The sequence below is a fragment of the Vigna unguiculata genome, chromosome 11 (genome assembly GCF_037176805.1).
Source record: "Vigna unguiculata cultivar grain cowpea cultivar isolate G323 ecotype 2 chromosome 11, ASM3717680v1, whole genome shotgun sequence".
Taxonomy (NCBI): domain Eukaryota; kingdom Viridiplantae; phylum Streptophyta; class Magnoliopsida; order Fabales; family Fabaceae; genus Vigna; species Vigna unguiculata.
In genome coordinates, this window is record NC_140802.1 from 39,007,812 (window position 1) to 39,021,014 (window position 13,203).

The 13,203-nt window shown below is 28.9% G+C and overlaps 1 protein-coding gene across 1 annotated transcript; it reads left to right on the top strand.

Moving 5' to 3' along the window:
- Positions 1-9,712: 9,712 nt before the first annotated feature.
- LOC114169074 (aluminum-activated malate transporter 2) lies at positions 9,713-12,210 on the top strand. The gene is made up of 6 exons (XM_028054093.2): positions 9,713-10,057; positions 10,186-10,326; positions 10,490-10,762; positions 10,861-10,991; positions 11,080-11,223; positions 11,532-12,210. The coding sequence occupies exons 1-6, from the start codon at positions 9,784-9,786 to the stop codon at positions 12,000-12,002; spliced, it is 1,434 nt and encodes a 477-aa protein (XP_027909894.2). The 5' UTR covers positions 9,713-9,783; the 3' UTR covers positions 12,003-12,210.
- Positions 12,211-13,203: the final 993 nt, after the last annotated feature.

Genomic DNA, 13,203 nt, shown 5'->3' on the forward strand with positions numbered 1-13,203 from the left:
CTCGACTTGACCTTCAGTCTGGGTCGACTCGACTCGATGTTTAATCAGAGCCAACTCGACTCAACCTTACCCTAGGTCGACTCGATTCGACTCTGCCCAAGCCAATAAAGCTTGACGTTCACCCTGGACAGACTCGACTCGACCTTCAACCTAGATCGACTCTTCTCGACTTTTGACACTAGACGACTTTACTCGACCTATGGCCTATGTCAACTCAACTCAAACCTCCAGAGTGGCTAGCTCGGCTCGAGCTTTGCCCTTAGTTGACTCAGCTCGACTATGACTAAGATGACTCAACTCAATGTTCGTCCCAGGCCAACTCGGCTAAACTTTCGTCCTAGACCGACTCGGTTTGACCTTCGGTCCGAACTGACTCAATTTGACCTTTGTCCTGGACAGAATCATCTTGACCTTTAGTTAATTTTGATTTGGCTTGACTTTCGGTTCGATGTAGACCAACATGGCTCAACCGCCACCTTGGGTGACTCAGGTTGACTTTCGACTTCACTCCATTCAACTCGACCATTGGCCAAGGACTAATCGACTCAAATTTTGTCTTTGATTGAAGATCGAGCCAAGTCAGTTCAGACCCATAGTGTAGCCAAGTTGGCGTGGGCTAGAAGTCGAGATCATTTGACTTGAGCTCAAGGTCGAAATGAGTCAAACTTTTGGAATTTTTTCATCTTGAGGAATAAAACAACTTGTGGAATTTATTTTTTTAAATGAATTTTAAATTCTATTATTTTATTTATTTGATATACCATCTTAAAATTATCAATTTCAATTTTCTTTTAATTTCCTCATTCAAACAAGTCATTTTATTTCGAAAAATTTTAAATTTTCCAAATAAATGAATTACTTTCTTAAATTTCTCTATCTAAATACAACATAAAGATATATTAATGTTGTAGTTTTGTAAACTTAAAATGGAAGATATTTGTTTTGAAATAATTTTAAAAATTACTATATCACTATTCTTTTTATATAGAAACCAAACAAGTTTTTTATTTTTTATTTTTAATGGTTTGCTAGAAACATTCTTACCCTTACTAAAAAAAGTAAGAGTGACAAGGTGGTTTAGTTGTCACATGGAATTAAGGGAATTAAGTGGGAAAAAACTGTAAGTTTGATTTCCTCTCCTAACAATTTAAAAAAATAAAATTGATTTTGTAAATTTAAAAGAAATAGTGAAAGATATCGTGAGTTCAACTTTCCTATAAATTTATTCTTTTATATTTGAAGATATTTAATCGGTGGTATCTTTAATAGCCCGGTTCATGAATACAACGAGAACTATACATTGGTTATATTGACACTGAAGGCTCACATTTAATGATAGCATATGATCGTGTTCATGGATTTGAACATCTCATAAGTTTAATTATTTTTTAAAAGTTATCCAAATTGGATCATTATATATTATATATATATATATATATATATAGGTTTAAATATACATTTGGTCCCTATTTTTGTTGATTTTATTTTCGTCAAATTGTGATCAATTTGGTCCTTTTTACTAACGGTGTTTAAATAGTTAACGTTTTTGAACAGTACATGCCACGTGTCAACTACTGTTTTTTTTTATTTTTTTTAAATTATTTTTATTTTTTTTTTTATTTTTTTTTAATTTCAAAAAAAGTGTCCACGTGTTAAGTTATAATTGTGCCACGTGTCAGTTTCTGGTAATATTATTATTTTTTGTTCAATTTAGTCCCTATATTCGTTATTTTTGTTCAATTCAGTCCCTACATTCGTTATTTTTGTTTAATTTAGTCGCAAATTTTGTTAAAATAAAACCATTTAATTTTTAAAATTGACATTATTATTACTTATTTTTTAAATTTAATTATAAATTATAATATTTAATTATTAATTGAATATAATTTTTAGATTCAATTGTTAAATAGAATATAATTATTTAAATATAATTAAAATATAATTATTAAAATTTTAAAAATATATATTAACATTTGTAAAATTTACATTTAAATTTAAAATATTTAATATTTTTATTGCATTTTAGATATTAAAATCTAAAATATTTTATATGTAAATGTTAATTTTACAAATATTAGTTTATTTTTCTAAAATATTTTGAATATTTAAAATATTTTTATATATCAATTTTAAAAATATTTTAGAATATAAATATTAGAAAAAAATTAATAATTATATTCTTATAATATTTTAAATAATTATATTCTATTTAGAAATTAAATATAAGAATTTATTCAATTTATAATTAAATTTAATAATTTATAATTGAATTTAAAAAATAATAAATTTAAAGGTCAATTTTAGAAAAGATATTAATATAATTTGTATAAAAGATATTAAATTTAGTATCAATTTGAAAAGAACAAAATTGATTTATTTTAATAAAAATTGGGACTAAATTGAACAAAAATAACGAATATAGGGACTAAATTGAACAAAAAAAATAATATTACCACAAACTGACACGTGGCACTAGCATTGACACGTGGCACAATTGTGACTTGACACGTGGATCATTTTTTTGAAATTAAAAAAATTAAAAAAATTAAAAAAAATTAAAAAAAATTAAAAAAAAATTAAAAAAAAAATCAAAAAAACCAGGAGCTGACACGTGACATGTACTGTTCAAAAACGTTAACTATTTAAACACCGTTAGTGAAAAGGACCAAATTGACCACAATTTGACGAAAATGAGGACCTAATTGAACATAAAACGAAAATAGGGACCAAATTGAATAAAATCAACAAAAATAGGGACCAAATATATATTTAAGCCTATATATATATGTGTATATATATATATATATATATATATGTATACATATATATATATACATATATATATATATATATATATGTATGTATATATATATATACATACATATATATATATATATATATATATATATATATATATATATATATATATATATAATATGTTATGAAAATAATTTTTATTTGTAGCCTATTTTAAATGTTGACAATACCTTTAATTTCTGCAAAAGATAATGGTTAACGGAGAAGGAGAAAAGAAAAGAGATTGATGACAAAAAAGGGCACATATGATGTATCATCTCGTTATTCTTTTCCAATTACATGGTATTATTTGAAGATGCGACTCTTAGTTAGATTTCTACATGAACCTCAAATTATGTGACGAGTGACTTTCTATTTCAAGAAATTTGAGAAAAAAAAAAGATTATATATGGATTGAGTTGAGACAATCCAATTGCTTTCGTTTAATATATTTATTTTCTTATGATAAAAAAGAAATATGAAAAAGTGAAATATTATTTGATGAGATTGTCAAATAAAAACACAACAAAATTAAACTAAGATTGGAGTGTAGTGTTGTCACGAGGATTCAAACTTGAAAATTTGTCATATGCTCCACAATTAACATGCTATTTAACTTTTATGATTCAATTAATTAATGAATCAAGTTGTATTGTAGAATTCGGTACTAATATTTATCTTGTGAAGTGTGAACGACCAACTAATAAGGAAGGTAACTAATAACGAAGGTGATTGAAGCGGGTGAAAAATTACATTAACTTTTTTCTTTATAGTGTTCTTTAAATGAGTGTCTTGACTAGACCATGTTTCATTGTTTGAGTCATGACATCAAGAAATGAGATATCCCTCTACAAGAAAATGTCTCATTAACAATCAATTTTATGGTTAGAAGTTGTTAGTTACTATAACAATAAATTTAGATATCATTTTACAAAATAAAAAATTACTTGTTACTAAAATAGTCACTATCATGAATAAAAAATTATATTTGGTCTCTACATTGGTCACTAATTAATTAGAAACAAATTCGTATGGTAGTAAAAACTTTGAAAGCTAATCTACTCAAAAGAAACACTTGATCGATCCAAAACGTTTCTTAACTCTTTAACTTCCTCGTATGTAATTTAATTTTGAAAAGGATAAGAGATTGAGGATAAAAATTAAGATAGAAAGAAAAGGTAGAAAACATATGAAGGTACGAGACAAGAGAGGAAGAAAGAGCCATTACTCTCCCGATCATACCAAAGGTTTGGTCGTGCTCAAGATCATTTATCAAACAAGTTTAGTGGAAGTAAAGTCTAAACCTTTTCTATAGAACAAAAACTTTGAATTCCTGATAAATTTAGAAACTTTCAATTGAGTCTCTAATAGATCTGTGTGGTATTCTGAGTCCTTAAAATTTTAAAAGAATTTCAAATGAGTCCATTCCTTAAAATTTTAAAAGAATTTAAATTGAGTGCATAACGTTAAATATTGTTGTTAACTTTGTGACGTGATAGTTATATTGCACTTTCACAATAAATCACAAAATTAACATAAACATCTAACCGAAGGGATTTAATTAAAAAATTTTAAAACATCGAGAATTCAATAAACCACAAAAATTTATTAAAGACACAATTAAAACCTTTTAAATTTATCAGGAACTCAAACAATAATTAAGCCTACAACAAATTTATAATTTAGCCATCTTTAAAGGTAAAGTCCTGAAGTACTTGTAGCCTTCAAGGTTAGGGAGATTGTTGATTTATATGTCCTCATGAGACCTGCTATACTTAACACGTATTATCCTAATTTATGCAGCAACCTTGTTAGAATTATTGGAAGATAAGAATTGTAAGATATTTGAAAAAAAGGAAGTTTGGAGCAAGTTCTTTTAAGTTCAAAGAGCTGGTGTAATTTAATTAGGCTAGCTCAATCATGCGAGTTAAAGTGGTTTACAAAACTTTTAAATATATAAAGCTTTGCGATATGTAAGATCTAAGCTTCTACTCGTAGATTTGATTATCAAGATCTTCATGCTTCAACTTTAAAATATACATATATTTGTATATTTAAGAATATATATATATATATATATATATATATATATATATATATATATATATATATATATATACTTTATCATTATAAATAAAAATAACAAGAGAAAATGGTGGAGAAATTGATGGAGACACAATATATAGATACATAATTCAAAGCATGTAGTCACTTTTTTATTTCATAGTGTTTTAGTTTTGACTAGAACGAACATAATGCAAATACAAAGACTTATATAATGTAAACATGCAGACAATAGAAAGCAAACATTAGAACTTTTCAAATTTGTTTACTTTATCTCACAATATTTTCTTTTCTTGTTTTAGTCTTCATGATGACAATGTTAGAAAAATATTTAACAAAATAATAATAATAATAATAATAATTATTATTATTATTATTAAGACAATAATAATATTAATATATATATATATATATATATATATGAATTAGAGAATATTAATCAAGCCTAACAATTTTATATATCAATAATAGATAAAAGATAAATAAGAAAAGGAGTAGAAATATCCTGGACTAAGACATGCATAGCGCTGTCCTTAGAGAGAAAGTGTTCATATTGCACTGGGCAAAACAAAATCATATGTGTTTCTCTCCCAAGATAAAACAACCTGTCAGATCAATCAAGTACAGCGAAGTATCTCTGAACCTTATGAATACTATTGTTTTAAGAGATAATATAGAAAATAAAAGAAGAATACTTATGAGACAACTCTAGTGTTTGTTGTGTCTTTCTCCATGCACCTAAGTGGTATTTATAGGTAGAAAAGGGAGACACAAGAGTCAATTATAATAAAAAATATAGTCGTTAACATAAATAACATTAACCCATCAAATTAAAAGTTCATGAAAACTTGAGTAATAATAGGATTTTTATTTTAATTATATATTTTTTAAATTATATTAAAATATTTCCAACAATCCCCCACATAATTTAAAAATAAAATAAAACAAAATATTTATAATTCAGCATAAGGAACCTTCTAGGTTTGAGCCTTACACCTAGTGCTTATAAACTTCCACTCGAAAAAATGCAGAAACTTGATTGTCTTGGGCTACATCCCCTATGACCGGGTTTTAGTAAATAAAACATACAATATCGATCTTCATTATAGATTCAGTGGGTGCACGTTACGGCCTTGTGCATGACATATATCTTGTTTCATGAGTGTCACTTAGAGACTTACTCATGTCTCAAAATGGCGACCCCACCATCACACTTACTAGGCAAACTCTCATAGTGGTTTGTGACTCACACCCCTACAATAATTGTCATTAGGTTTATTAAGAGGTATTTTAAAAAATAAGCATCTTAATGCACATACCTCAACCTACTTATTGCCACAATTTATAGTACACCTCTTCATAGGAATGAGAAGACATAAAATTTAATCATTCAATCAAATTAGTTGGTGTACTTTAGTCAACAACAACAACAACTTCGTTGGTACCTATTGAACTTCATTTCATGGGATCACCTTCACGTGGAGATGAGCGTCCATTGTTGCAAATAATTTATGAACTTCAGTGTTATTCCCCTCGACGACATACTTGTTGATGCATTAACCTTTTGATAAGCAGATCTGCAATATTTCTTTCTGACATGACTTAGTCAAGAGAAATAATACCATGAGGATTTAAGTTTCTAATAAATTTGTCTTTCATTCTCATATGTCAATTTCATTGACATTTTTACTAGAAACTTTAAATATAACAAGATAAAAGTACTTAATTCAAACATATCTTCACAACTATATCATTTACCAACAAAAACACATGCCTAGAAATAATAATACTATTGCACTAAAAAAAAAAACTTTATAACTTGAACAACAAGGAAGTTTCTAAATTCAAAAACTCATTTTTTTAAAAACATCTAAAAAACAAGTTTAATTTTACTTGACCATCCCCTTAATTTTTGATATGAAGATTTTTTATTCATCAACACACACATGATCATAAGCATGATGTCAAATAATTCTTTTTAATTTCGTGTCATAAACAATATTTTTAAATTCTCAAATAATTCATTTTAATTTCATGTCATAAAAAATATTTTTAAATTCATAAATCTAATAAAAAAATAGATTTATTATCAGTCATTTTTTCATATAAATAAAAAGCTAAACTTTTTTTCGTTGCAAATGCATAGTTTAATTCAAGTGTTTTTTATAACACAATAGTAATTTTAATATGACAAATATTTCATAACTTTTTCATACAAAAACTTAAAATATATATGAAGTATAAAACATCTTTAGCAATTGTAAGAGTAGAAGATGTTAAAGCATAAATTAATATAATAAGAAAAACATTAACTTTAGACATCAGAAAAAATTATTTAGTGAGCTAGAATTTTATTTATCCATAGTTAATTTATTGTTATCAATAGAAATAGAAACAATTATACACAAATTTTTAGGCTTAGTTGATACTAATTTAATTATAACTATAACAAACACATTAGTTCATAAAGAATGTTTTTGATCTTATGCTATACATTGTCTTTAATTCTAGAAAAGAATAAGGTTTTTCCTCTAAGAATGTAATAAAACTGATTAAACAAAATAATACTAATAATAATAATAATAAAATGAATATAATAATTATTATTAAAGCAATAATAATACTAAGACATATATATGAATCAGAGAATATTAATCAGGTCCAACAATTCTTATATCAATAATAGAAAATGAAAAATCGAGTGTAGCAAAGGATCTCTGAACCTTTTATAAACACCACTGTTTTAACAGATAGTATAAAGAAAAAAAGAATAACACTTTTTGAGACAACTATAGTGTTTATTGTGTCTTTCTCCATTCACCTAAGTGGTATTTGTAGGTAGAGAAGGGAGACACAAAAGTTAATTATAATAAAAAATATAATAGTTAATCATAAATAACATTAATTCATCAAATTAAAAGTTCATGAAAACTTGAGTATCAATAGAATTTTTATTTTAATTATTTATTTTTTAAATTATATTAAAATATTTTGACTAGACAACAAAATGGAATTGATTGTAATGGAAAGAGTGATTCAAGGATTTTGATACCTACCAACTTAGTGCATGTTTAAATTTTAATTAGAAAGGTAAGTCAAATTAAACTCAAGTGTAAAATTGAATAAAGAAACTCAATTATAACTCTTAAGTCAATTAGAATTTGTAAGTAAATTAAAATTTGAGGTTAAGTAAGAACAAAGATATTTTGACAACTAAATTATGATAACTTTTTCTTACATGAGGTGACATCTTTTAAGTGGTGTTGGAATACAGAGAAATAAGAAAACGAAAAAATTGAAAGCCACTTAGAAGATGTCACCTTAGATTGTAAGAGAAAATTGTCAAAATTTAGTTGTCAAAAAATCATTTTTTTTTAAGTAAAGAACAAAGATATTTTGACAACTAAATTATGACAACTTTTTCTTACAACATGAGGTGACACTTCTAAGTGGTGTTGGAATACAGAGAAATAAGAAAACGAAAAAATTGAAAGTTACTTAGAAGATACCACCTTAAATTGTAAGAGAAAATTGTCAAAATTTAGTTGTCAAAAAATCATTTTTCTATAGAAAAATTAGGACATCATTTTAACCGAAAACTTTAAAATAAAATTTTATAAATTTTTCTATTTAGTCATTTTTTTATTTGTATCTAAGGTGAGACTTTCAACTTATCTTCCGTCTGTATAAGAATACAAAGTTGAAGGATAAAATTACATCATTGCATCGTAGATACAAAATGACAGTTGAATGATAAAACTGCATCATCCATGTATAAGAAAGAAGACAGACTTTAAATTTGAAGTGGTGAGTTGAATTTTGGGGTTAATGAATCTTTTCGTTTAAAAGGGCATCATCATCCACACACGATTTCGTTACATAATTAGCAACTTCTGATTGAGAATAATTGTTTGCAACTGCGTGCTCACTATTACCATTAATTACATTTGGACCTACCTTCCGGCTTCCACGAACAATGACATTCCAAGATACAGATAAAATCCCCGTCTCATAAATTCCATTGAATCACCACCGACTAGTCCTTTTCATCAGAACCTTTGCCTTACTATCACTGATGTTCTATAATACGAACTTCAACAGTTGAAAATGATACCAAGTCCCAAATAATTACACATGGATGGCCATGTCCTTAATTACAACCTCATGTTAACTTCCATCTGATGTTATTGGCCTCTGCATGTGTCTGTTTTTCCAAGAAGATTGAACACAATTATGACTTCAAGCCATGATCCATTAATAACCTCCAAAAAAAACAAAAACTTATCTTAATTGTTAAAACTCTAGCTCCTACTCAATTCCTTGTACATATCATATTCTTTCTTTGACAAAAAAGACTACAGCTAGCTACAGTCATCACATACAAACTTTTTTACCACTTAAAAGCTGTACTCCAATAACATTTTCCAGTTTTCACCACTTGAATGCATCCAAGTGGGTGCAATATTTCTTGTTTCACCTACCTGACTCAAGCCAAGTGTCTCCAGCCATCAGTTTTTTTGCAATTCTAAGCTTGTGGGCTACTTGCACCATGTAACACAATCCACACACGTCTAAAATGCACCATTATTGTCAACTTTTGTCGCATAGCACCAATCTATTTCTTTTCTTTATTAAGGGTCCATGTCAATTCTCCTACCTTTTTTTTCCACCTTACACACTTCAAAAACCCTTTTTGTATTTGGATAGTCTTTGTACTCTCACCGTACAACTATTAAGCGCATTAAGCCACTAACTAATGTTTATTATTTGCTTTAAAACATCATTCTCCAAAGTCTGAATCAGGTGCTTTCTCTTGCCCCTCTCACTCTATAAATAAACATGGAAGGTGGCTAGTGTAGAACCTAATTAAGCAACAACAGCATCATATCTATCTTTGTTGCTTGTTGTTTTCTTTCAAGAGAGATGGCATCTCCAAACACAAACCAGGAGAAATCAGGAGTGGTTGGTCGAGTATTGGCCTTGCCACAAGTTCTTAAGAAGAAGGTGTTGGGAATTTGTAGATTAACAAAAGAGATAGCCCAAGATGATCCTAGAAAAGTTATTCATTCACTAAAAGTGGGGCTTGCAATCTCACTGGTTTCTCTTTTCTATTACTATCAACCACTATATGAGAACTTTGGTCTATCAGCAATGTGGGCTGTGATGACTGTAGTGGTAGTTTTTGAGTACACAGTCGGTAAGTTCATATTTTAACCAATCATCGTAATATACAAAACCCATGTTTGGTTTTGTTTTGTTTTGTTTTGTTTTCAATTGTTCCAGATAAAATAACCATTGTATTTGTAATTTATGGCACATTTTTAGGAGCCACTTTAGGAAAAGGTTTGAATAGGACAATTGCAACATTGGCAGCTGGTGCTCTTGGTGTTGGTGCTCATTACTTAGCCAGCCTTTCTGGAGCAACAGGGGAACCAATATTGATTGGTGCATTTGTCTTTGTGCAAGGTGAAAACAAGTTATTTACTTAATAATAAACAAAACAAAGAACAACAATGACGATGATGCTTTAAGAAAACAAAAAAGGCAACAGAATACGGCTCTTGGTGAAGCCATTTATATAGTACAATTGTTTTGATGTTTTTTTTTTGTTTGTTTGTTTGTTTTGCAGCTGCCATAGCATCGTTTATAAGGTTTTTTCCGAAGGTGAAGGCAAGATATGATTATGGGATGCTTATATTCATCTTGACATTCTCTTTGATATCCGTGTCTGGTTTTCGAGAAGTTGAAGTGTTGGAAATGGCACACAAGAGGCTTTCAACCATATTCATAGGGGGTTCAGCTTGTGTGATGATTTCCATTTTTGTTTGCCCTGTGTGGGCTGGTGAAGAGTTTCACTATTCCATTGCTCACAAGCTCGAAATACTTGGCGATTTCTTGGAAGGTTAGCTACATAGTACAAGTTATTGCATGTGGATGAAGTTACAGATAGTTTACCTTGAAATAATCATGCATGACACTTGTTATGTATGTGTTTAACAGCTTTTGTACATGAATACTTTAACCAACCACAAGAAGGAGAATCTGAAGACAGCAAAGGAGATTCTAAAGACAAATCATTTTTGGAAGGTTATAAAAAGGTTCTCAATTCTAAAAGCATAGATGACTCTTTGGTGAGTGTTCTTTGTATATATTCCTTCACCCAAATGAAAATCTCATGCATGCACATGTCTCATCTAATTTACTTTCTTTATTATGCAGGCAAATTTTGCAAAATGGGAGCCAGGTCATGGAAAGTTTAGATTTCGTCACCCTTGGGACCTATACCTCAAGATTGGTGCTCTTTCTCGCCAATGTGCATATCGAATGGAAGCTCTAGATGCACACATTAATTCAGATATCAAAGTATATATGCATCACCATTCTAACACTAAAATATCATTAAACAGTATTAGCATGTAAAGAGAAAAAGTTATTACATAGCCTAAAACTTGATCAATCTTTTTACCTGATATCTAAAACCCGCCTGCAATATATTCAATTATATGTCACGTGACTTTGATATAAAAGTATTTTTTTTCATCTGTGACAACACAAATAAATAATTGCAACTTTAACTATTGTGATTCTATTTTTACAACCAAATGAGTTTGCATGTATTTTAATGTAAAAACTTTGTTAAATTGACATGTTACTTGTCTCAACAATTGTAGGGGTCCCAGGATTTTCGTTCCACCATCCAAGAGTTATGCTCAGAAATGAGTTTGGAATCTAGCAAAGCCTTTAAGGAACTAGGATCATCGATTAGAACAATGACTGGGCCTTCTTCTTCAGACACACATGTTGCAAACGCAAAAGCTGCATTGAAGAGCCTCAAGTCATTGCTCCAATCATGTTCAAGGAAAGAAACTGACCTTTTATCACTCATACCAGCTGCAACAGTGGCTTCACTACTGATTGATATCGTGGAAATCACAGAGAAAATAGCAGATTCGGTGAATAATCTTGCCACCCTCACAGGTTTTGAGGTTGTAGATACAGATAAATCACCTAAAGCACCATCACAATCTTCACACTGTGAATGTGATGAAGCAGTTCCCAAAACTGATAATCTCCAAGTCGTTATTCTAATTGAGGAGTCAGCACTAGCTGTGTCAGATAGTGAAAAATCAAACGTAGTTTGAGTTTGACAATTAGCACACGTAAAGATTGTAATAATATATCATTGCTTCATCTTATTCACAACAGAAAATAATGGTGCATTAATTGCACCTTATAGAGTGTTTTGAAGGCATACCCTTATGTTTTCTAAACCGTGAGGGGTATCTTATGTACAATAATGTCAAATTTGTAATCTGGATTTCAATTCATTTATGACCACCATTCTCATTATTTTTGCCTTCTGAATTTTAATCTGTTAATTAATCACTCTCCATTTTCTCTTGGAACATCATCTACAAAAGAAGACTGATAAACTTTTGAAATCACATGCGTGAGAGTTACATGTTAACTAAATAAATACGATGAAAAAGTTAAGTATCATGTTATTTAAAATTTAAGTGTGAATATAAGTATCTCGATAACTCCGAAATCCCATATTTCAGTAATTAAGCACTTATCATGATTAATCTAATGAGGATTATTTTAATTGTGGCTACATGCTGATAGGTATGGTGATGAGTATCTATGGCATATGACAGGTTACTTCGTCTCAGTTGGAAAGAAAGTGGAGAGATCTAATTAGTGGGTTCATGCTTTTTCACCGTCCCATTAATTCAATGAAAAAGATAAATTGCTTTCACCAACCAATATATATAGTGTCATATTACACTGCAATTATGGCAATGCTTCTTCTTGCGAAATTTCTTTACCAAAAATAAACCCCTAAATAGTGAATATTTACTTTTCTTATGGATGTAATATACCATAGCAAGCACTTATCATGGTTATCTAGTCAATTAGCTATGGTGGAGATGATTTTTCATTACCTGCATAATTGTGGCCATTATTCATCAAACATTATCCAACCTCTATATAATCATGCATCATAGAAGAAGGAACATGTATATTCTAGACTCTTCAAAAATATCTGCACCAAATTTTCTCAACCATTAAAAAAAAGTAGAATATAAAAACTTCTTGCTTATATTTTTGTTTTCACTTCTACAGTATTTTATATTTCTGGAAATTGATCTTTTATTCTCCATCTCTCACCACAACTTTTATACCTTTTACGTAATTTTCTCAATAATGTTAAAATACTAGATAAAATAATTCAACTATAAATGTAAAATTTATTTGACAGCAAAAGAGCACTGAGACACTGACTAAGAAAAACAAATAAGAAAAAAGCTGTTACATGTACGCACGCACACTATTCACAGG